This window comes from Eretmochelys imbricata, chromosome 3 (assembly GCF_965152235.1).
Source record: "Eretmochelys imbricata isolate rEreImb1 chromosome 3, rEreImb1.hap1, whole genome shotgun sequence".
In the NCBI taxonomy this organism is placed as follows: Eukaryota; Metazoa; Chordata; order Testudines; family Cheloniidae; genus Eretmochelys; species Eretmochelys imbricata.
Window position 1 is genome coordinate 158,585,707 of NC_135574.1, and position 22,841 is coordinate 158,608,547.

General features: G+C 40.9%; 1 protein-coding gene across 1 annotated transcript in view; it reads right to left on the minus strand.

Moving 5' to 3' along the window:
* The window catches only part of DNAH14 (dynein axonemal heavy chain 14), a 448,557-nt gene that overhangs the window by 203,086 nt on the left and 222,630 nt on the right, over positions 1 to 22,841 (minus strand). The window contains 4 exon segments of the mRNA XM_077812193.1: positions 877 to 1,106; positions 2,798 to 2,918; positions 7,986 to 8,238; positions 9,161 to 9,378. Coding sequence (XP_077668319.1) covers positions 877 to 1,106; positions 2,798 to 2,918; positions 7,986 to 8,238; positions 9,161 to 9,378 — 822 coding nt within the window.

Here is a 22,841-nt window from a genome sequence, read left to right on the forward strand (position 1 = left end):
AACTGGGCAAGAGAGGTGGGTCTCAGAGCCTGGGCTTCACCCCAAGAGGGCATGTCTACACTGCTATTTTTAGCCCCATAGTGCAAGGCCTGCAAAACAAAGTCACCAGACTGCGGCGCTGATGGTATGTTTATACTGTAATTAAAAACCCGTGGCTGGCCCATGCCAGCTGATTCATGCTCACACGGCTCAGGCCAAGGGGCCTGATGATCTAGTGATGGTGTAGACATTTGGGCTTGGGCTGGAGCCCAGGCTTTAGCACCATGTGAGGTGGGAGGGTCCCAGAGCTTGGGCTGCAGCCTGAGCCCAAATGTCTACACCACCATTAAACAACCCCTTAGCCCGAGCCCAAGCCAGCTAGCACAGACCAGCCATGGGGGTTTAATTGCAGTGGAGATGTACCCTGCCACAAGTGTTTCTTTGCAGCGTAGACACACTCTAAATAAATGATCCTTCTAAATTTAAACTGATTAGCAACTCTGGAACTACACATTTTCTGCTGCTTTGTGAACAGTTTTTCAGCAATCAGCCAAAGTGGAAATCATGGCTGGCCTACCCTGACAACTTCACCTCTCCCAGTCACAGTATTATTAATGACTGTGACTTTGTCTGAATATGATAATTACACAAATTATTTTGGGGAGAAAATCTGGGACTTTGAAAACAGATAATTATTCAGCTAATTTGATCTTTTTTAGTTTTTAAGTATTATACATTGTAAAAAGTGTACAAAACCATATATATAATATGTGGCTTTTAAGTCCAAACATGAACATTTTTTATTTATAAGATTTGGTTCTAAAAGATGAAAACCTTCAAACTAATTATAATAGAAACACCATAAAATTAATGAATACGACATATAGCAGAACTTACCGATAGGTGATTCTCCTTCAAATATATCACGAACAAAGTTACTGAAACTGCGTGTTACAGTTACAAGAGACTCATCTTGGGTATCTATGCCAATCAGAGACTCTTCCTTATAATCAGCCTCTCGTCTTAAAACTCCTCCAACTACCCAAGTAAATGCAAAGACATACAGTTTCCCTAACAATGATGGCAGTTTGTCAGGATACTTCTCCAAAAACCATTTCTGATCTTCCCTGGAATCAATGAAAAAGAAGTAGGTTCAGTAATATTACAACAGGCTATTACTATTGTAGTCAACTGCTTCATTGCAAGTCATTAACTTATATGTTATAAATTGTTAATATGCAACAAGTAGGTTTATAAACATAAGGACTGGTAGGGTGACATTTTCAAAAGACATGCATGGTTACTAATAGCCAAGTGGCGTGCAACATATTACACAGTTGTTGTGTACCAGATGGTAAATAATTCTGTAGTACTGCTGCCAAGGGTTCTCAAAAAGCCCCAATAAGGCACGATACATTAAGAGTATTACTCCACTTTTCCTAATACAATGGTGCTGTTTCAGTGTGAGACTGTGGTCCCTTGGCCGGAACCTGGAGTAGAGGGTGGGCTAACACAATTCCAAGATACTGTGGCAGAACGCCAACCTCGTCCCCAAGGGTCCCGCATTTCCAGGCGGTTTATGCTAGCCTCAGAGGCTCACTGCAACCCTCCACGTAGCCCTTCTCTCTCTAGAGCCAGAGTTACAGTCTACTGAGCCCTTTTCATCATAAGCCAGCAAGGACGTCGGTGAGAGAACTCCCTCAGTCTCTTTTGTCCCTACAGGCTTATTCCAGAACAGTTTAACCTCCTGTCCTGACAGGGGCCTGTCTTCCCCTCCCAGGAGGTGTTTCTGTAGTGGCAGGTTGGGGGGAACCCAAGCCCACCCTCTACTCTGGGTTCCGGCCCAGGGACCCTAATGGCAGCAGCTGTTGGCAGCTGACCTCTCACCACCAGAGTTGCTACATTTCCCTGGGTCACTTCCACACAACTCTCCCGCTTCTCTCTCAATGCCTTTTTCACCCTTACCATAGGGCTCCCTTTTCTGTGGCTTGAGGGTGTCTTCATTACCCAGCCTTTTGGCTGCACTTCCTTTCCTCTGACTCCCTGGCTCTCCTCGGCCTGACTGGAGTGAGCCCTTTTATAGTATCAGAGGGGCCTTAATTAGAGTCAGGTGTTCACATTAGCTTAATGGTCAATTAACCTGCAAAGAGTCAGGTGAGGAGTCAGGTGTTCTCATTAGCCTAACGGTTTCAACTGACTCTTTGCGGGCTAACTGGAGTCATGTGTCCACCCTAGCCTGGAGCAGCCCCTGCTCTGGTCTGTCAGGAAACAGAAAACTGCTTATCCAGTGGCCAGTATATCTGCCTTCTACTACTCTGCTGTACCCAACTGGCCTGGGTCTATCACATACAGTAGTTTGGCTGGTGGTCATGAATAAGTTGAGGGACGTAGAACACGATCACAAGTTGTGAACTAAATAATTATACTGGAGGAATGCGGTATATATGCAGAGACCAACCTTACTGGGACTCAGGTACAAAATTCAGATCGTTCTCTAAATTCTTGAATTAAAGAAAACTGTAAACAATCATCTAGTTAGTTTCATCCAACATCTCAGTTTGTGCAGTCAGGCAGATATCAGTAGCATACACACACTTTGAGGTTGTAGTTTGGAAAAGATTTGACATGCAGACATTAAACAAAGTTAGGGCCAACATAGAACCTTGTGGTAGCCTGTTCTTTAAGATGCAAGGAAGACCAATTTTATTTGCCAACTCCTAATTATCCAATTTGAATTAATACACTGTTTATCAAGGGGTTTCTCTTTTCTTGAAAGAATAATGGCTTATTGTTAACAAATCTAAACCCATTGGCTGACCTTTTCTTTTCTACTGAGGCCTTTGCAATTAGTGCTTTGGCTTCAACTGTTAGTTGAGAGCTGAGGTGCTGGGTCTGGGGCACTTCTGAAGTACCTGCAACAGAGTTTTGACGTTCAACACCTAAAAAAAAGTTAGAAGACATCATTTGACATATGTATGAAATAAGTTTATAAGATTACATAAACTACAGTTGTACTAATTTTCGTTTTCTAGGCAATCAACTTTGAAACTTCTCATTTGCATTACACATTTTACGGAATGTCAAAAGGCAACTACTTTGAAAATGTTAGATTAACATTGGAACTATGTTTTACCAAAGAATTTTTTATGACTTCATCATAATTTACTCTAGAAAATAATTCAAATGACTGACTGTAGAGAAAATTCCTTTTTGCTTCTACCAACTCAGGAATAGAAAAGAATTGTTCTACCTAACAGATGTACACATAAAACATAAACAACATTCTACACACATATGAAATCTTTCTGTTCTTCCTCTGTACCTATAAGTCTGAATGCACTGCTAGGTTACTAGTAACTCCCACAGAATATGCTGCCCTTTGTAGAAAGGGCAGATAAGATGGAGAATCAGAAGACATGGAACATGGGCGACAAGAAGCTCATCGACTTAACTACTTTTGCTTTTAGGAAGCATTACAAGTAGTAACTGTGGAACTGGTTGTTCCTCTGTAGGAAAACAGGTGGTTAAGACATTGGGGGATGACTGAGCTCATAAATCAGAATCCAGAATGCCAGGCATGAGTTATTCTGAAGATTGCCAATATATGTGAAGAGTCAGGCCATTAGGAAATCAGAGGTGGTAGCTGAACTTTACCCATTTTAATTTTAGCGGTGTTAGTTACTAGAATAGCATTAACTAGTATCAGATTTTTCTTTACCATACAATTGGTTGTATTATTTTCATTATCTTTTTCTCAGACTGATAGGAGTTCATTTGGATTAACATGAACTGAAGACAAAAAGCTGAATCACAGCATACATAGGTTTCTTTATGAGTAAAATTCACTTAGGAGAGTAAGGGCCAAAAATTGCCCCCAGTGTAGCAGAATTGCAACGGAACTACAGAGAGGACGCTGGGAGACTCCACACTCCCTGCATGCACCAAAGCAGGGCTCGGTGCCAGTTCCACATACAGACTTGCCATGTGAGGCAAGATGGTGAATTCACTATCACTTGGAGCATTTAAAATAAGAAAAGATATATTTTAAATATATGCTTTAAAAGATATGCTCTATTTCAACTTCTGTGAGAAATTCTATGACCTGTATGTGCAGGGGCTCAGAGGCCTTGATATCTGTAAGGCTATAAGTCAACCTGTTCATTCTGTTCTTTCATGGGCTATGGGGAGAACGGGATTGCCTGCACTACCCTTAACGTGCTCATAATACTTGCAGTTCTGATTAAGATAATCTGCAGAAAATCCTGCTTCCCCCTCCCCCAAAGCACAGTTGATATATTCTGTCCCCACTTTCTTCTGAGTCATCAGAGGTTGGCCACAGCAGAAGACAGAGTACTGGATGAGGTGGAGCAGTGTTCTGAAATGGTAGTTAATTCTCTTTCTAAATGCCTTACTGGTGTGTCTTCATCAAATGCTTATGAGCATACTGATCACCAGATATGGGACTGGGAAGGAATTTTCTCCCATGTCAGATTGGCAAGGGCCTTGGGTTTCTTCTACCTTCCTCTGTAGCACATGGCATGGTTTGCCTACTGGGATTATCTTGGCATGTCTCACCTAATCATTTCCCTGCCACTGCAGGCACCTTGGGCACTGGTGGCACCTTGTTCTTTGACTGTGGCACACAAAAGTTTATTTAGACCAAAGCATTTCAGTCCTAGGGAAACTGAAGTCTTTGGTCTTAATAGAGGGGTGTCTCGGTGAAATATGATGGCCTGTGACATACAGAAGGTCTGACTAGATAATCTGACTGTCCCTTCTGGCCTGAAACTCTATAAAACTATGAAATACACTAATATTATTCTCTGTATTTCCTAGGGACTGTAACATCCAACATATTGTATGCTGCACCGAACTTGTATTATTTACCAATTACATATCTGTTAGAATTTTATTAAATTATTGAAATAATATAAAAACCTAATCTTTGGTTTCCAAAAAGATAATAGAACAAAAAAAATGTCTACATCATTTCAAATACAACATATATTTTCATATATATTAATCTAAACAGAATTTTAGAAGTATTTATATTTTAACTCTTTACCCAAACCAAACTAAAAAGGAACAATGTGAAATATTTACAGCTTATTAGAAATAAGTATGGAAAGAAAATACTTTAAAACAGAGGAAAGTGGAAATAGGGTCCCATTTGTCACCTGTACTCATTCTGAGTGATACTTCACTATATAAATAGTTGCAATGATTTTTGTGTAATTATTTCAAGAATAATATACTTTTCAACATGAGCAAAGGTGGTCGAATCAGGCCTTAAGTGACAAAATTAAGGATGCTTACTTACCTGTTACTACTGGAGGGTCTTCGAGATGTGTGGTCCCTATTTGTATTCCACACATGGGTTTTCATGCACACCATGCACCTGAATCCAGAGATTTTTAGTAAGCAGCGTCAATTGATCTTCTAATGCTCTGAACCAGGAGTACAAGGGGCAGCACAGACCAACGCCTCTCCAATTCCTTCTACTGAAAATCTAGTTATCATCTGCAGCAGGGGGGGATGGAAGGTGTGGAATACAGATAGGGACCACATATCTTGAAGAACCTCCAGTAGTAACAAGTAAATAATCTCCATTTCTTCTTCAAGTGATGGTCACTATGTAAATTTCACGTGGGAAATTAGTAGGCAGTGGTCAAACAGGAGGTGGATGAGAAGATGCAGATGTAATGACTGTCTGTAGTATTGCTGTCCCTACACTTATATCAGCAGTAGAAGACTGCACCAAAGCATAATGTCTTGTAAAGGTGTGTAAGGAGCTCCAGATAGCTGCAATACATATTTCCAGTAAAGGCAAGTCTTGCAGAGACGCTGTAGAAATTACTTGCACTCTGGTGGAATGGCCCCTCACCCCCTCTGTGGAGGAAATAAGAGCTAATTGGAAACGAACAGTGTTGCAAGCCAAGATCCATTTAGAGTCTCTCTGACCTCTTGAGTTCTCTGCTATGGCAATAAAAAGGCTAGGTGTCTTTCTAGTTGCTTTTGTTCTCTGTAGATAAAAGACTAGTGCTCATCAGATGTCTAGAGCGTGAAGCCTCCTTGCCACATCAGAGGCGCATGGTTCTAGAAAAAAAATGTTGGTAAGTGGATGGTTTGACTGATTTGAAACTCTGAAATTATTTTAGGGATGAATTTTGGGTGTAGTTGAAGAGAGATCTTCTCTTTAAGAAAGGCAATCTGTGGTGGATTTGCCATGAGTGCTCCCAGCTTGATCACCTTTCTGGCAACTTTTATCGAGAAATGGTACATAGAGCATGAGGCTAATGATCTGAAAGGAGGTTTGGTGAGAGTCAAAAGAATGAGGTGGAGTTCCTTCACCACTGGTGGAAAGGATCTAACAAGTCCCTTCAAGAATCTAGTCATCGCAGGATGAATGAAGATAGTGTGGTCTTTGGTAGGAGAATGAAAAGCGCTGATTGCTGACAGATGAACCTGTAGGGAACTGACAGAGACACCCAATGTCTTAAGGTGAACAGATGTTCTAGAATAGCAGGGATCTCACTGGAATCTAGAGATAATCGGTGTTGTGACAAAGAGGAGAAACACTTTCACTTGGCTGAATAGCACCTCCTGATAGAATTCTTCCTGCTTTGGTTGAGATGGATTGAACCACCATGGAACATGAGTGCTCTACCTCTGATGCCCATCCAAATGCCAGGCCTTGAGTTGTTGTGGCCCTGGGTTGGAGTGTCTGATGGTACCATTGTATTGCATTAGCAGATCTGGAAATTGTTGGATGTTGATGGACAAGCAGGTTGAAATCCTCAGGTGGTCTGAGAACCAGAACTGCCTCAGCCAGCTGGGTGTGATGAGGATGACCCAAGCCCTGTCACGATGGATTTTCCAAAGGACTGTGGTATCAATGACTTACGAGGACAGACATCACTGAGGTGGTATGTCCATGGAACAGAAGGGAGTTCCCATTGAGAATGGAATTGTGAATCTCGCCCATTCATGGTCTGAGGAAAAATGTCTCCTGAGACTGTCTGCTAGGGAGCTTTGCATATTTGTAGGCATACTGCTGAAACAGTTATATGATTTCAGATACACCAGTTCCAAATGTTGACTGTCTCTATATGCAGAGGGAGGTATCTTGTTCTCCTGTTTGTTTATGTAGAGGACAGTCATTATGTTGCCAATATTATCTGGATATGTCAGGATTGGATGAATGGAAAGAAAGCATCGCAGGCCCAACAGACCTCTTTTTGTTCCAGCAGATTAATATGCATCCTGGACTCCTGAAGGTCCAGGCATCTTTCGCAGTACAATTGCCCATATGAGCTCCCTAACCTAAAATGGAGTCATCTGTGAAGCCCGTCACCTTGCACATAGCTGTGAGGAAAGGAATTCCCATCCAAACTTTCTCTGGCATTATCCTTGAGTAAGAGAGGCCAGAACCTTGGTCAGAATTGCTACTTTGGCACCGATCTTGTCTTTTTTCTGGTAAGCAGATAGATTGAAGCCAGGTTTGTAGGCAATGGAGATGGAACCTAGCAAATGGTGTAATATGGATGCATGAGGCCATGTGGCCAAACATGGAAAGGCAAATCTTGACTGTAGTCCAAGGTCTGAGGATGACCTCTTTTATTAGATCACCCATGGCACAGAATGTCTTGGTGAGGAGATAGGCTCACTGTAGAGCCATCCATGTCAGAAGGCCAAAAAGCTTAAAAGCTAAGGGATTTTTCTGCATGACTCATTCTGGAGGCACAAGACTCAAGAGTGGTATAAATGGTATCTTTAGAGAAAAACTTATTTTCAAGCAGTTTAAGAGAGTAATGCAAACAGTGGAAAGTATTTTTTAAACTCTATACATATAAGTGGCTGAGTCATTTTAGTTTTGCCCGGTCTTGAGGAAACAAGTGTGTGAATACAAACTAATTAGATGGGTAATTATATGCTCACCATCAAAGAATCAAACTACTATGAAAGGAAAAAATATTTTAAATTAATTTTAAAATGTATTTACTCACCGTGAAAGAAGAGTCCATTTTTGCTCATTATATCAATAAAAGAACCAAGAATTCTGCAGAGATTCATTACAATTCCGATCTGCTGCACGGGAAATGGCTGCATTTTCTTGTGTTTTTCTAAAAAATGTAGTCCTTTTTTTATACTTTTTTCAAATAAACTTTCAAGACACTCCAAGCCACTTCGTGTAATTATTCTGGAAACTTTTAATAGCCATGTCTTTACATAAGGTTCCCATCCCAGATTAGTTGGGTCCTGTTAATTAAATCAAATTAGTTGTATAGTCTTTACAATAGATCTTGAGAAATGTGTTTGCGCTATAGACTATAAAGCTGGAGGCTTATTTTTGCACTGGCTTCAAAATGAGCAAGATGGGAGACACAAACAGTGAACCAGACCCCTAACTACTAATAATCACTGCATTCTCACTTACTCCCCCAACCACAGAGCAAATAGAAAGGACAGGTAACATGCAGAGACTTGGCTCCAACCACATTACTCACTGGCTACCGTAGCTAGACTGACACTGAGGGTGCAAACACGTGCTGCCCATATACAGCAGCAGCAGCAAAATTACTTCCTCACTACAGAGCAAAAAGGAAGCAGGGGAGGAATTTGTGATTCACAGCTGTATCCCTGAGTCATAGTGCCTCCTGGTGCTACTTCTGGGGTGGTGCAATTTATGCACTGCCCTTTACTCATGGCTGTGCCTAAAGTCACTATCTAGCTCTGTTTCAGAGTAGCTGCCATGTTAGTCTGTATCTACAAAAAAAAAAGGAGTACTTGTGGCACCTTAGAGACTAACACATTTATTTGAGCATAAGCTGTGAGTGCAAAATTTGTACTTAAAATTGTGACCACAAAAATTGAGGCTATTACTTAAAATAATACTCTATAAATATACAAAAAGAAAAGGAGTACTTGTGGCACCTTTCTTTTTGCGAATACAGACTAACACGGCTGTTACTCTGATACAAATATACAGCCTTTGGCACATGTGTATTGTTCCCTCTAAAATCACTGACAGGATAATACAAATCTGGTGGTTTAACAATGTACTAAACATTAATTTGCTCAGTTTGTTATGTTGGCATTTTTTGCAGACGAAGTCAAATAATTCAATAAGGCAAAAAAATTCTTATCAGAAAATAATCTGTAATTTTTCTTACAGACTTACCACAAAAACCATTGCACATCGACTGACAGTAGCAGGACTGGCCTGAGAGAGACTGTCCGTTTCAAATATCATTCTGATTCCTGATGGTAAGTAGATTCTTTCACTATTTGCAAGACACAGAGTTCTGGTATCATCTAGCACAGTATTTAAGTTTTCTATCCAAACTGTGTCTACTGGTCCATCCAAGATTATCCACTGCCAATCAGTAATAGTTTTACCTACAAAAAAAGCATTCATTTTATAGTCTCATTGTTACACATATAAAAAGAAGCTCTTCTGTTGCATTTTCTACCTGACAAGAGTGTTCAGAGGTCATAAATGTTTGTCTTACTACATGTGGTTGAAATGCAATACAGTTAATAGAACGGAAGGTGTCACTCCAATAATTATCTGAGTGTGCCTGAGAAACGAACTCAGCTTTGCCTCATACCATCTCTGTCCGTCAGTAAAAGAAGATTACTGGATCCAAAACTTGCAAACATTTAACATGTTAAATTAATGATTGTTTCTTTCTAATATTAGTATTATTTTTGTTATAGAGTAAACAGTGCTGTATAATGGATTTAGCAGAGTCCTTGAGCCAAAGAGCTTGCAGTCTAAAATAGGAGCAGGTTCAATACAGTGTAAGACAAGACAGAACAAACACAGTATGCTAGACTATGTCTGACCTTGTTTACATGAACAAAGCTGAGGAAGAAGGCACAAAGACCCTACTGCACCACTATGACATTCCCCAGGGTTCAATCTGGACTGATGGATAGCTGTGTCTCCTCAATTCTCCAAGCTGAGGTGCCTGCCCACAAACTGCCTCCACCATGTAAATCACTCCCAGCTATACTGAGTGCTATAGCCACCTACCCATGAATTACACTGCATGGCAACGCCAGCAAGATCCCAGTCCCATATTTCTCCCCCAGAAATGTGTGTCTTGTACTGGCCAGCACACTCCTGGACAATACAAGCTCATATAAAGTCCATCATTTAATTAACAGAAAATGATATGCACAAATCCTGTTATATCAAATGGAGTTCCCCAAACACTTCAATCCAAACACTCAGTGGTTTGTATAAAACAATAAAACAAGTTGATTAAGTACAGAAAGATAGATTTTAAGTGATTACAAATAATGAGGCATAAAGTCAGAATCGGTTAAAGGTATAACACAACTAACACCTAACTCAACAAGCTAAGTGAATTCAAAGCAAAAGTTTCTCTCACCATATGCTCTAGCAATCTTACTGGCTGGAGTCCTTTCAGCCAGGACCCCTCCCCCCAGTTCAATGTCCTTAAGGTATTGTTGATGGTGTGAGTAGAGATGAGGGGAGAGGTGATTTGAGGCCTCTTTTCCTCATTTTTATCCTTTTCCTCTTCTTTGAGAATCATCTCTGGCTGGAGATCAGGAGACAGAACGTCTCGAGAGGTGGGAACTGCCAGCTGTAAATTTCTCACTCAGACCCTTTTTTCTGCCAAAGAATTGCCACTTACCCAGGTGATAGTCCATTTGATTTTGTTGACACCTGGCTGAGGCGTCAGTTTGCTTTTTGTCTCTGAGGAACTGGTTTGTGCCCGCTTTTCTAAACTTGGAACATGTCTCAGCTATGTCATACAATAGAATTTTATAACTTTACATACAATGTTGTCACACATATTTTACCAGGGCAATAATGATCAGTACAGTATGAGTTTTCACATAACACCACAAGGCATACTTTGTACACAATCCACAGTAGTTTTGTTAAAAGGGTGAACATAGGGATACAGATTGTAACAACTACTAATCGGGACAGCACACAGTCAAATTCCTTGTATTCAGTTAGCATGAGACTAGGACCTAAAGCAGCACTAGCCTCCCCAAAGAGAGAAGAATAATAATTTTGGAAAACTTAATTGTATAGGCATGTCTTTAGAAGGTTTTACAAGTAGAGGAATAGTGCTCAGCAAACTATGGCAGACTGATCCAGCCATAAGGAGTGGCATAAATATTAAATGCCCAAATGGCATCCATAGTTCTGAAAATTGTCATGAGTATTTATGCCATATTAGATTATTATTATTAGATTATTCCAGATATATATATTAAATATGTATACCATTCCTGTTTATCAGTCAGCTCTCTAGTAAACTCAAGAACTAATATGGCTCTTTGAAAGAACTTTCATGGAATGGGAGATTTAAATATTTATGTGAAAGAAAAGCTATACACATACAGGGCTTTAACTTGGAGGAACTGGGAAAACCACGTTTTCTTTTTAAGTATAACTTGTTTAATAATTCTCTCCTGTACATGTGCGGGCCCTGAGGATTCTGTTTTCCTTCCTCTCTCATTCTATTCTCTCTTTCCTGAGAGAGAGAAAAAGAGAAATTTCTTACTTCATCATTTTCTTTCTGTTAGCTGCGTCTCTCCTAATTCATCGCTAATGGGTTAATGCCTCCCACCTATGGAATTTGGAGGCAGCCCAATGGATGCTTCTGCACTAAGCTCCACCTTACAGTTCAGAATGCTAGAAGAGTTCTTCCACAGCTGTGTATTATCAGTCCAGCAACTGATTAGTAACAGTAAGATAACAACTTGGTATAATGTATTATCCAACCTTAAGACAATTATATGTCTAAGTCTCCCTTTGGAGAAAAACTTCAATTTGTACTCTGTTCATTTACCAGACTACCAACGTGGGCTGAATGAGGAGAAAAGTTGCTAATATAAAGAAAATTATCTAGTTAGAAATTTCTCATTCTGTTGCACCACTCCTCTCCTCATTCATCACTAATGGGAAATAGCAAACAGCGAATCACAGAAGTGGCAGAGTTGGAGGGATAAGCAGAGTTTTAATTATTAGGATGCCTCTTGCAGAGGAATGACAGCTTAAGCCTTATCTTCATTGCTTAAAAAGATACATATTTTACCTTCGGGTAACTAACACACATGAGGTATCCCACAGTAAAAACCACAGTGAAGGCAACTTTATATTTAACTCAAGGGGAATAGTGCTGACCTTGGCAAGTTGTGGTAAAATTGAGGTACCTTCTCTTCATTGTGTTTTACCTTGGGATAGCTCATGCATGTTAAGTTACCCTGAAGTAAAAAATACACCTATTTAGCACTGAAGACAAGGCTTTACTTTGCAAATCTTCCTCAGATGAGACTCATACACGTTTCTCCCCAATGCTCCTGGATGCCTGTGAATAGCTTCCCAGATGTCTACCATGAGAACTGGTACAGGATTTTAACATCTTGTTTGCAGCAACTTTGTGGCTCTAAGGATTTGGCATTTTTGATAGAATGAGATGAACTGATCACAACTGGTATGTGTACTCCATATGCTTGAGATATATCTTTAGAATGCTAGAAATATCCACATGTGTCATAAGCTTCTAAAGAAGTGCTATGGGTTAGAACAAATTAATGGGAGAACTATTTCTCAGGAATTGTGTAAAGGGTAACTTATTTTAAACAAAAGGATTTCTGGAGCTATCTGAATAACCCTTTCCTTACGGAAACAGTAACGCGATACTTGTATTGATAAGGGAGCTAATTTTAAAACCTGTCTTTCAGCGGTAATGACCACTAAAAAGACAGCCACAGGCTTGTATAATCTATCTTTCTGACCAATCTTGGCATCTGATGTTTTGCAAATGGGAGTTAGATGTTCCAACCTATTGTGCACCACTATGTTTCTGTGGTGTTTGTTTTTAGAACTCCAAACAACCATTCTGGAGAAACACTAATGTAGCTGAGACCTCCAGAATTTTATGACTACAAAATTTGTATTACAGTAACATTTAGAGATCAGGGCCCCACTGACTGAGGAACTGTACAAAGACAGAGGCAATCCCTGCCCAAAAAAGCTTTCTGCTTCCTTTCTCATCAGAAAATGTAAATTTTACTAGAGCAATGAATGACATTTTCAGGTTGACTTCAGTCTGGATACCAAAATGTATCAGAGGCTAATGGAGAATCCATGCTGAACTACCCTTCTATTCTGATGACTGGGTTGTTTACTGTAGTTGTTCCTGGTCCAGGTGAAGAAATCTCTACTTCAAGAGGTCTGGTCATTTTTGCATGTGCAAAGTGAGATCACTGGCTATCCAGCAAGTCCAAAGTGCCTTCTGGGCCAAATGAAATACTTCAACTCTCCCTTTTCCTCTTTTCAGTACCCTTTATGTGAACTGTCCTGAAAGATAATAGATTCTTCTTTGCCCAGGACATTACTACATTGCTCCAGAGAAGCTTCAGTCTCTGGTTTCCTCTTAGTTTGACAAGGTATATAAAACACTTACACCTCAATCAAAAGAAAACTTCTAATAGGAAGTCAGAGAAGATTTCCCTGTAAGCACAATAGTTGTTCACTAAGTGATTTATTACACCTTCTTCGGAAGCTGCTGGTACCATGGAACTGGCCAGGGTCAAAGACATGATACTGGACTCTACAGACCATCACTCCAATCACACATGGTCCTGTTTATGGAAGGTTTTATTTACTTGTTCTGATGTACCATTAAACAGCTGTCTAAGTGAACTCAGATATACACTTTGAGATTTTGGAAATTTGTCTTCCAAGTATGCTTCTGTGAGGCTTGCATTCATAGTGAGTATTCAAGGGTCTAGAGTGAAAAGTGGGTTGGCTTTCACCATGTTGTTCATACTTATCTGCCCACAAAGGAACATTCCAGTGTGATCTGAGAATGATACCTAACTTTTCATTACATCGGGTGCATGATTCCATGTCTTCAGAAGGAATTTCCACAGGCAATCCAAACCACTGGAGATAACTGGCTAGAGATGATCACCTCCAGGAAAAGACAGATACAATAAAGTTTTGGACCTTTGCAATTCATTACCAAGTAGGTAAAATTATGACCAGGCCCCTGTTTTGACCCCTGGATGAGCAATTATCTGCGCTGAGTTCAAAAAGTCTTTTTGATTTTGAACAACTGATGGGTACGAATCCTTTCCAGCAACTGTCCAGTCATGAATGAGTCTTTTTCTCTGGACAGAGCACTGATTGGCATATTCTCTAATTGCATAACTTGCAACTTCTGCTTTGCTGTTACTATTACCAGTCATTTCTTAAGACACGGTGTGGAGGACTGTTCAGAAGAGTTTTGTACAGGAATTGTGAGCTGTCATACACAAACTCTCTTTTTGTCTTTGTCATGCTAGGATTTTGTTGGTTTGGAGGAAAATTTATTTGGGTTACCTTGGAAGCTTCTGCTCCAGATTTTTCCCTCTACTAGGGTAACAGTTCTTTCTTGGATACATGGTGTTGGAGTGACCAGTGGATTATTATGCTGGCTTTGTTAGTGAGGAATCAGGTCTCTCTCTGCATATCAGCTACTCATTTGTTAGCACAGCTACCACTCTGAAACCTGTCATTTGTTAATGTTTCCTCAAAAAGCTCCTGATCTGTAAGTTTGGATGCACTAGATATCTGTTTAGGATGACTAATTATTATTCCTGGGTGTAACATGGGTTCCTCATAGACCCAAGTTAGAAGTAATTGCTCTTATCACAAATTACATCAAGGGTTTGACCACAACAGAACCCAAGATGTCACACTCTAAGCAAGGATCATATCCCTAGATGATTAATCACTTGCTTGCTATCAAGGTGGCTTTTCTTACTAAGTATGAAAAACCTTTGGTCTAAATGGAGATGCTGACACTCTGAAATTGCTGTGCAGTGTGTTCTCACTCTTACGTTCTGTGGGGTCTTTTGAAAGGAAGCTACCTTCTGTAGGTCTGATTGTATTTCATCGGTGGAGCTACTGTTTCAGCAAACTTAAGCTCCCAAAAATGAAGGTTAGCTCTCTGTAAATACAGTTCTTTGAGATGTCCTCTGCACATTCACACTCATGGGATGTGCTGACCTGGTGCAGCTCAAACAGTGGAAATCTGCTAGCGGTGCCCCTTGGAGCCTTGATGTTCCCTACAGCGTTCATGAATGTTCTGAGGGTGAGGCTATAAAAGGAGCTTGGCACTCTGGTCATCTCAATTCCTTCCACTGTTTCCCATAAATCCCAAAATCATTAGAACTCCTGAGAAGAAGGGAAGGTGGGTGGGGAGTATGAATATGCAGAACCCATCTCAAAGAACTCTGGTTACAGGTAAGTAACCTTAATTTCTTCGAGTGGCCTCTGCATATTCCACTCTTAGAATATTTTAGCAAACTGTAATCCTGTAAGCAAAATGTAATCCAAAATGTAATCCTGTATCCAGATGGTGGGATCTGGAATCCTAATCAATAACAAATGAAGTACTGCTTGACCAAAAGGGGCATCTGACCTTTATACCAATTCTAGAGAATAATATTTTGTAAAGGAGTGCATCGGTTAAAGCACCACACTCCTTTCAGAGCCTTGTCCTCAGAATGTTTGCAAAGACTGAGAGAATGGGTTGGATGGCAGAGGTGAGTGAGCACTGCAATAGGCACTGCCAGCGAAGTTCCACAATCTGAGCTGCATCCAGTTGGCAGATTCCATAAATAGGAATATGCTGAGGCCACTTGACAAAGAATTTATTAATTTTTGTTATATAATAATTTAGGTTTAATGTTTGGTTTTAATTAGAAGTCCTCATTTGCATCTTATGATGTCCTCAAAGGAGGCATCTACTGGAAACTGTATATCTAATAATGCTTGAAAAAAAGAAGATATTTTATTTACATAAATAAATCCCCACCAAGTCACTGGCCTCATACCCTGGAAAAGTCTTGCAGGTTTTTTGGTTAGTTTGTGTGTGTGTGTGTGGTTTTTGACAGAGTGTTTAGAGGGGCAGGATAACATGATATTCACTCTGACCTCGGGGCTGGATAACAGAGGAGGGGTACTTGTACAAATACTTTGATTATGGAATTGGCTGGCTGCTCTCCAGACATCTAGGGTCTGGAATATAGCTTCCTGACTAGTCTGATGTGGTTTTTAGGGGAAAAAAAACCTCGGCGGTGAATAGTTTGATTTCCATAACTGCTGTTCTTCGACATGTGTTGCTCACGTCCATTCCATATTAGGTGTGTGTGCTCGCCACATGCACTGGTGCCAGAATGGGCATGAGTAAGCACTCGAAGAAGAATACAAAATACTGATCATACAGTAGGAAAAACCTCAGATGGGGCCATAGCAATATTTGCTCTGTAGTAAATTGGAGGACTACCATTAAAGCCCCCTATTCTCTAAACCTTCAGGCAGAAGTGATGGCCACCAAGAAGGTGGTCTTCATTGATAAATCTAATAAAGAACATGTAGCAAGTAGCTCAAAAGGATGTTTCATGAGGCAATTCAGAACTAGGTTGATGTCCCAGCTTGGAGTAGGGTCTCTTATTTGTGGAGAGAGATTCAAAAGACCGCATAGGAATCTTGCCGTGGGTGGGTGACCAAAGATTTAAAAAACCCTATGGCTGAGTAAACAGCTGTTATTGCAGCTAAGCGGATCTTGATGGAATTAACAGAAAATATCAATGTTTTCAGCTGCAACAGATAATCCAATACCACAGGAAAAGAAGAGCAAGTCAGGAAGATCTGACTATTATTACAACAAAGATGATATTCTTTCAATTTTTGGAGGTCAGTATTTCTTGTAGATTTTCTCCTACTATTTAATAAAATGTGTTGTACTTCTGATGAGCAGGATGTCTGTAAGTCTGGAGAATCATTGAGGAACTATGCTTGGAGCATTTATCAGTGTTGATAAATGCAAAATAGTGCACACTTGAAAACATAATCCCAACTATACATATAAAATGATGGGGTCTAAATTAGCTGTTACCATTCAAGAAATATATCTTTGAGTCATTGTGGATAGCTCTCTGAAAACATACACTCAATGTGCAGTGGCAGTCAAAAAAGCGAACAGAATGTTGGGAATCATTAAGAAAGGGATAGATAAAGAAAATATCATATTGCCTCTATATAAATCCATGGTACGCCCACATCTTGAATACTGCATGGTCGCCCCATCTCAAAAAAGATATTGCGATAGACCCAGGCCAGTTGGATACAGCAGAGTAGTAGAAGGCAGATATACTGACCACTGGATAAACAGTTTTCCGTTCCCTGAGTGACCAGAGCAGGGGCTGCACTAGAGCAATCAGGAACCTGCTAGAACCAGTTAAGACAGGCATGCTAATTAAGACACCAGAGCCAATTAAGAACATACTAGAATCAATTATGGCAGGCAGACTAATCAGGACACCTGGTTTAAAAAGGACCTCCCATCAGTTAGTGAAACGCATGCAAGGAGCAGGGAGTGAGAAGGCTTGCTGCTGGAGAACTGAGGAATACAAGTGTGATCAAGCTTCAGGAGGAAGATCCTGCTGTGAGGCCTTGGGGAAGTAGCCCAGGGAGTTGTAGCTGTCATGCAGCTGTTACAGGAGACACTATAGACAGCTGCAATTCACAGGGTCCTGAGCTGGAATCCGGAGTAGAGGGTGGGTCTGGGTTCCCCACATCTTCCCCAACTTCCTATTTGATATAAGAGGAGCTGACCTGGACTGTGGGTCCCACCAGAGGGGAAGGTCTCTGGCCTGTCCCCCAACCTAGTAGATGGGCCAGCAGAGACTGTGGGGATTGTTCTCCTGCTTTTCTCCATGCTGGCCAGTGATGAGGTTAGCTGAGTGAACAGCAGGTTTGAGCCACCAGCAAAAGGGGCCAAACAGAGGGCTGCCGTGAATCTCTGAGGCGAGCAAATCCGCCAATAAGCACAGGATCCACCAAGGCAGAGGAGGAACTTTGTCACAATATACTGGAATTGGAAAAGGTACAGAAAAGGGCAACAAAATATTTAGGTGTATAGAACAGCTTCCATATGAAGAGAGATTAATAAGACTGGAACTTTTTAGCTTGGAAAAGAGACTACTAAGGGGGGATATGCTAGAGGTCTATAAAATCATGCCTGGTGTGGAGAAAGTAAATAAGGAAGTGTTATTTACTCTTTGTCATAACACAAAAACTAGGGGATCTCCAAATGAAATTTATAGGCCGCAGGTTTAAAACAAACAAAAGCAAGTATTTCTTCATACAATGTACAGTTAATATGTGGAACTCTTTGCCAGAAGGCCAAGACTATAACAGGGTTCAAAATAGAACTAGAAAAATTCATGGAGGATAGGTCTATCCATGGCTATTAGGCAGGATGGAAGGGGTGGTGTCCCTAGCCTCTGTTTTCCAGAAGCTGGGAATGGGCGACAGGGGATGGATCACTTGATGAGTATCTGTTCTGTTCATTTCTTCTGAAGCACCTGCCATTGGCCGCTGTCGGAAGACAGGATACTAGGCTAGATGAACCTTCCGTCTGACCCAGTATGGCCATTCTTATGAGCCTCAGAATCTGCAAGTTGGATGAAGTGTTTGATTGGCATCCTGAGTAAGCAGACAAGCACTGATCAGAAGCCATCATAGAGGGAGAGACATGAGGTTTATTAGATAGAGATACTAGACCTGTCTTGGTCACACTGATACAATCAATATGACCCTGGCTTGATCTTGTTTGATCTTGTTGAGAACCTTCAACAACAATGGTGTTGGTGGATATGGTGTTGGTGTTCTTATAAAATAAAAGCATCTCCAAGGCATTGGGGATGGATACCTCCTCTGGAACAATACTTGAGGCACTTTGTTTTGGCTGCTATGGCAAACAGATCAACCTCTGGGAATCCCTAAGCTAAGAATGCTGTATTGAGGACTCATGAGTCTAGTTTCCATTTGTAATTTTGGAAGAAATGTCTGCTGAGGTAGTCTGCCATGCTGTTCTGAACACTGGGAGGTAAGAAGCTGAGATCACTGTGACTGGCTATGCACTAATTCAAGAGTTTTATCACTTTGGCACAGAGTGATAGGGAACAGGCTCCTCCATGATGCATTATATAATAAATGCATGCCACATTGTCATTATTTGTATTGACTTGTATCTGATTAGAGGTAGAAAGTGTACATAAGCATTTCTGACCACTCTCCATTCCAGGAGATTGAAGTGGAGAAGCTGCTCTTTCAGTGACCATTTCCCATACACCTTGTGAGGTCCCAGATGTGCCCCCCAACCCAAAATGAAGTATTTCATGTTATCACTATGGTAGAGGGATTCTAAAAGAATGGAACACCTGTGCAGGTTTAGGTCAGCTCCTTCCATCAGCTGAGTGACTGCAGAACTCATCTGAGAACAGACATTAATCTGCCTAGACTGTGCTTGTTTGGTTTGTAAACTGTTCAAAGCCACCCTGGAGATGTAATCTGGCATGTTCCACTACAAAGATGCAAGATAACATGTGACGCAGCAGTTGAAGGCAATCTATTACTGTTACTTAAGGACTGTCCTTAACCCTTGAGGTGACACTCGGTACAGAGAGATATCTTCTAGAAGGAAGGTACACTCTGCCTGTCATTGCATCCTAAGACTCTCCTATGAAGTCTATACTCTGTACTGGGGTCAAAACAGACTTCTCGAAGTTGAGTTGAAGGTCCAGGCTGTGGAAGTGAGAACACATTGCCTTTAAGCTACCAACACTTCCTGATAAGATGTACCCTAATCAACCAATTGTTCATATACAGAAAAAAGGCTGTACCCAGATGACATTGGTGGGCAGCAACTGCCAACGGAATCTCTAAGAATATCCTTAGGACAGAAGATAGATTGAAAGCAAACATCCAGTATTGGTAGTGTTGCTTGTTGTATAGAAAACAAAGAAACACCTTGCATGAAAGGCAAATAGAGACATGAAAATATGTATCTTGTAGGTGGGGAGTCATGAACCAATCCAATGAGGGAATTATCGTTGCAAGGGTCAACATCCTGAATTTCTGCACATATTTGTTTAGAGATCTGTGGTTTAAAATTGTGCTCCACCCTTCATTCCTTTTGGGGATCAGGAAGTACTTTGAATAGAATCCTGTGATGCACAGGAACTGGTTTTATTGTCCCTAAACATAAAAGTTTGCTAAAGTCTGCCTTCTTGAAATCCACTGTCTTTATTTTGCTGTTCTCCCTCCTACCATTCCTTAGAATCATGAACTCTATAATTTCATGATCGCTTTCACCCAAGCTGCCTTACGCTTTCAAATTTTCAACCAGTTCTTCCCTGTTTGTCAAAATCAAATCTAGAACAGCCTCTCCCCTCATAGCTTTCTCCACCTTCTGAAATAAAAAATTGTCTCCAATATATTCCAAGAACTTGTTGGATAATCTGTGGCCTGCTGTGTTGTTTTCCTAACAGATATCTGAGTAGTTGAAGTCCATCACCACCAAGTCCTGTGCTTTGGATGATTTTGTTAGTTGTTTAAAAAAAGCCTCATTCACCTCTTCTTCCTGGCTTGTCTTGGGAAGCATGACAACTGTAGACAAGATGCTCTTCTCATGAGATAGATTATGCTGCAATATTTGCTGCATCCAAGAAGGGCCTGGAGCAATGTCTTTTGCCAGGAGCTGACCCTCTTGTATAATGGCTTTAAATTGATCATGATGTTCCTTTGGCAGATTATCAGTAGAGGAATTAAATTTGTTGTAATTCAGATAGTCATATTTGGTCATGAGTGCCTGATGATTGGCTATTCTGAACTCAAGTGACTGAAGAGTAAGATTTGCCACCAAAAAGATCTAGCTTCTTGTGGTCCTTACTGTGTGGGCTGGACATTGATTTATATTAAGTTATGCGGTAGCTGGGTTTTGCCAGATAATTTTAATAGGTTACTCGAGAGCTTCACTGACCAGAATGGCAATACTCATGGATGTTGAAATATATAAATTATCTTGGAGTTTATGGTAGGATTCCTGAAACTCCTCTAATGGAATCTGAAGCATGTCAGCAATTCTAGATCCTGGCCCTGCCTGAAGTCATCCACCATAGGAGGTGATAGAGGCATTACACCTTCATTGGGTGATGATGAGGAAATATTAGAAAGAGATGTCATCTCCTTTTATGCCCCTGATTCTTGCTCTTCAAAGATCTCCTCCTCTGGCACAGGTGGTGGTAGAGATGGTTGAGGGGAATAGGCCCTTCTCTGCTTTCTCTGGTGGTGCAAAGACTTTAATGCAAACTCTTGACAACAGAATGTCCATGGGTCCCCAAAAGGCCATTGAGGGGGTCCATGTGGCATACATGGAGGCATCGATCTGTGTTTTTGCCACAAGGGTGTTGTTTGACGTCTACCTTCCTGCAATATGTCAGTGTAGGAAGGGGAGCAGTGTGTTCTAAAGTAAATAGGGGAATTCTGTTTCAGTATCTGAGAGTCGAGGAGTCCTCTTCAACATACTCCAAGGAGTAAGATAACTGTTCAGCTTGTAAAGCAGATGATGGTGAGTATGTTACACTAGATGATAGAGAGGTCAGTGATTGAATAAGTCTTTGCATGGATAAACCCTCAATACCCATTAATAGGGGAGACTACAGTGCCAAAGATACTATAAGGTCCTAAGAATATCTCAATCTTTGTGGTACGGATGGCATCAAAGACAGTTCTGAGCAAGAAGCTGTGGAGGATGGCTTTGGTTCCAATGTAGCTGGTACTGAGCACTTGGCATGAGAGAGTCTCAACTCTGATTCCATTGGTACCATAGGTAATCGACCAGTCTTCTGTGTTGCCGATACCAACAGCTGTTCAGGAATGAGTTTAGAATTCTTCTCAGAAGAGTGTCTGTAGCTCTGGGTACAGGTACTCCAGCTTGGTACCAATTCTGTCTTTGATGAATGACTCTTTGAAACGGTCTTCACTGCCGTTGCAGTACCAGAATCACTTGCAGCCTGCATGGAATTCTCCTTGGGACCTGCGGTCTCCATAGCCCTTTTATGCAGACTGAAACATCCTTGGAGATTTACTCATTATCTCTTTCTGCCTAGAGGCAGATATCAAAGCTGTCTTTTGAGGATTTCAGTCCCATAGACACAAACAGTACTGCTATGTCCTATGTCTCTAGCAACCTCCCGTGCCACAGATTTTGAGGTGGACAGGGCACTAGCTGTACTAGGATATCTATGTACAGTGGGGCCCTCCATCCCTGGACTCAAAGCCAGTGTTAAGGCTTGCTCCATTGGGATCTACTCATGAAGGAAGTGTAGATCTTGCACTTACTGGGAATGTACACATCTCCCAAACAGCAGAGGCACTGAGAATGCCTGTCACTGCTCAGGATAGCCTTGCGGCATGAGAGGCACCTTCTAAATCCCTGGGACCCTGGCATTCCCAAGCAAAATAACAAAAGCTGACCTTTCAGGGGGAAAAGATTTTAAAATCTATATATCTATATTTATCTAAAAATTGCTTTTTAGTTTTTTTTAAAAGGAAAAAGGAAAAGAAAAAAGAGGAAACAACTTTTCCCAAAACACTATGAAATAACTAACTGTATACTAACTAACTGCTAAATTGAATACTAACAAGAACATGCACACAGAATACCCCATCTTGGGCAAAAGGCAGCTGAGAGAACTATGGGCAGTTCACCCACGCATCCCCATATAGTCTCAATATAGGGTAGAAGGATGTGTGGTGTGTATGACTTAGGTGAACAGACACTGCTATCAAAAATCTCCAATCAAAGGTACAGGCGAACATGAAATGGAGCACCCACAGGGACATTACTTGAAAAAGTATCTTGTCTCCTTAGCTGAAGTGTGGGGCTTTGCCCTAGAACCTCCAGCAACAAAACTGGACTGCTTTTGAATTTCAGAGGTAGGAGCATTACCCCATTAGTGATGAATGA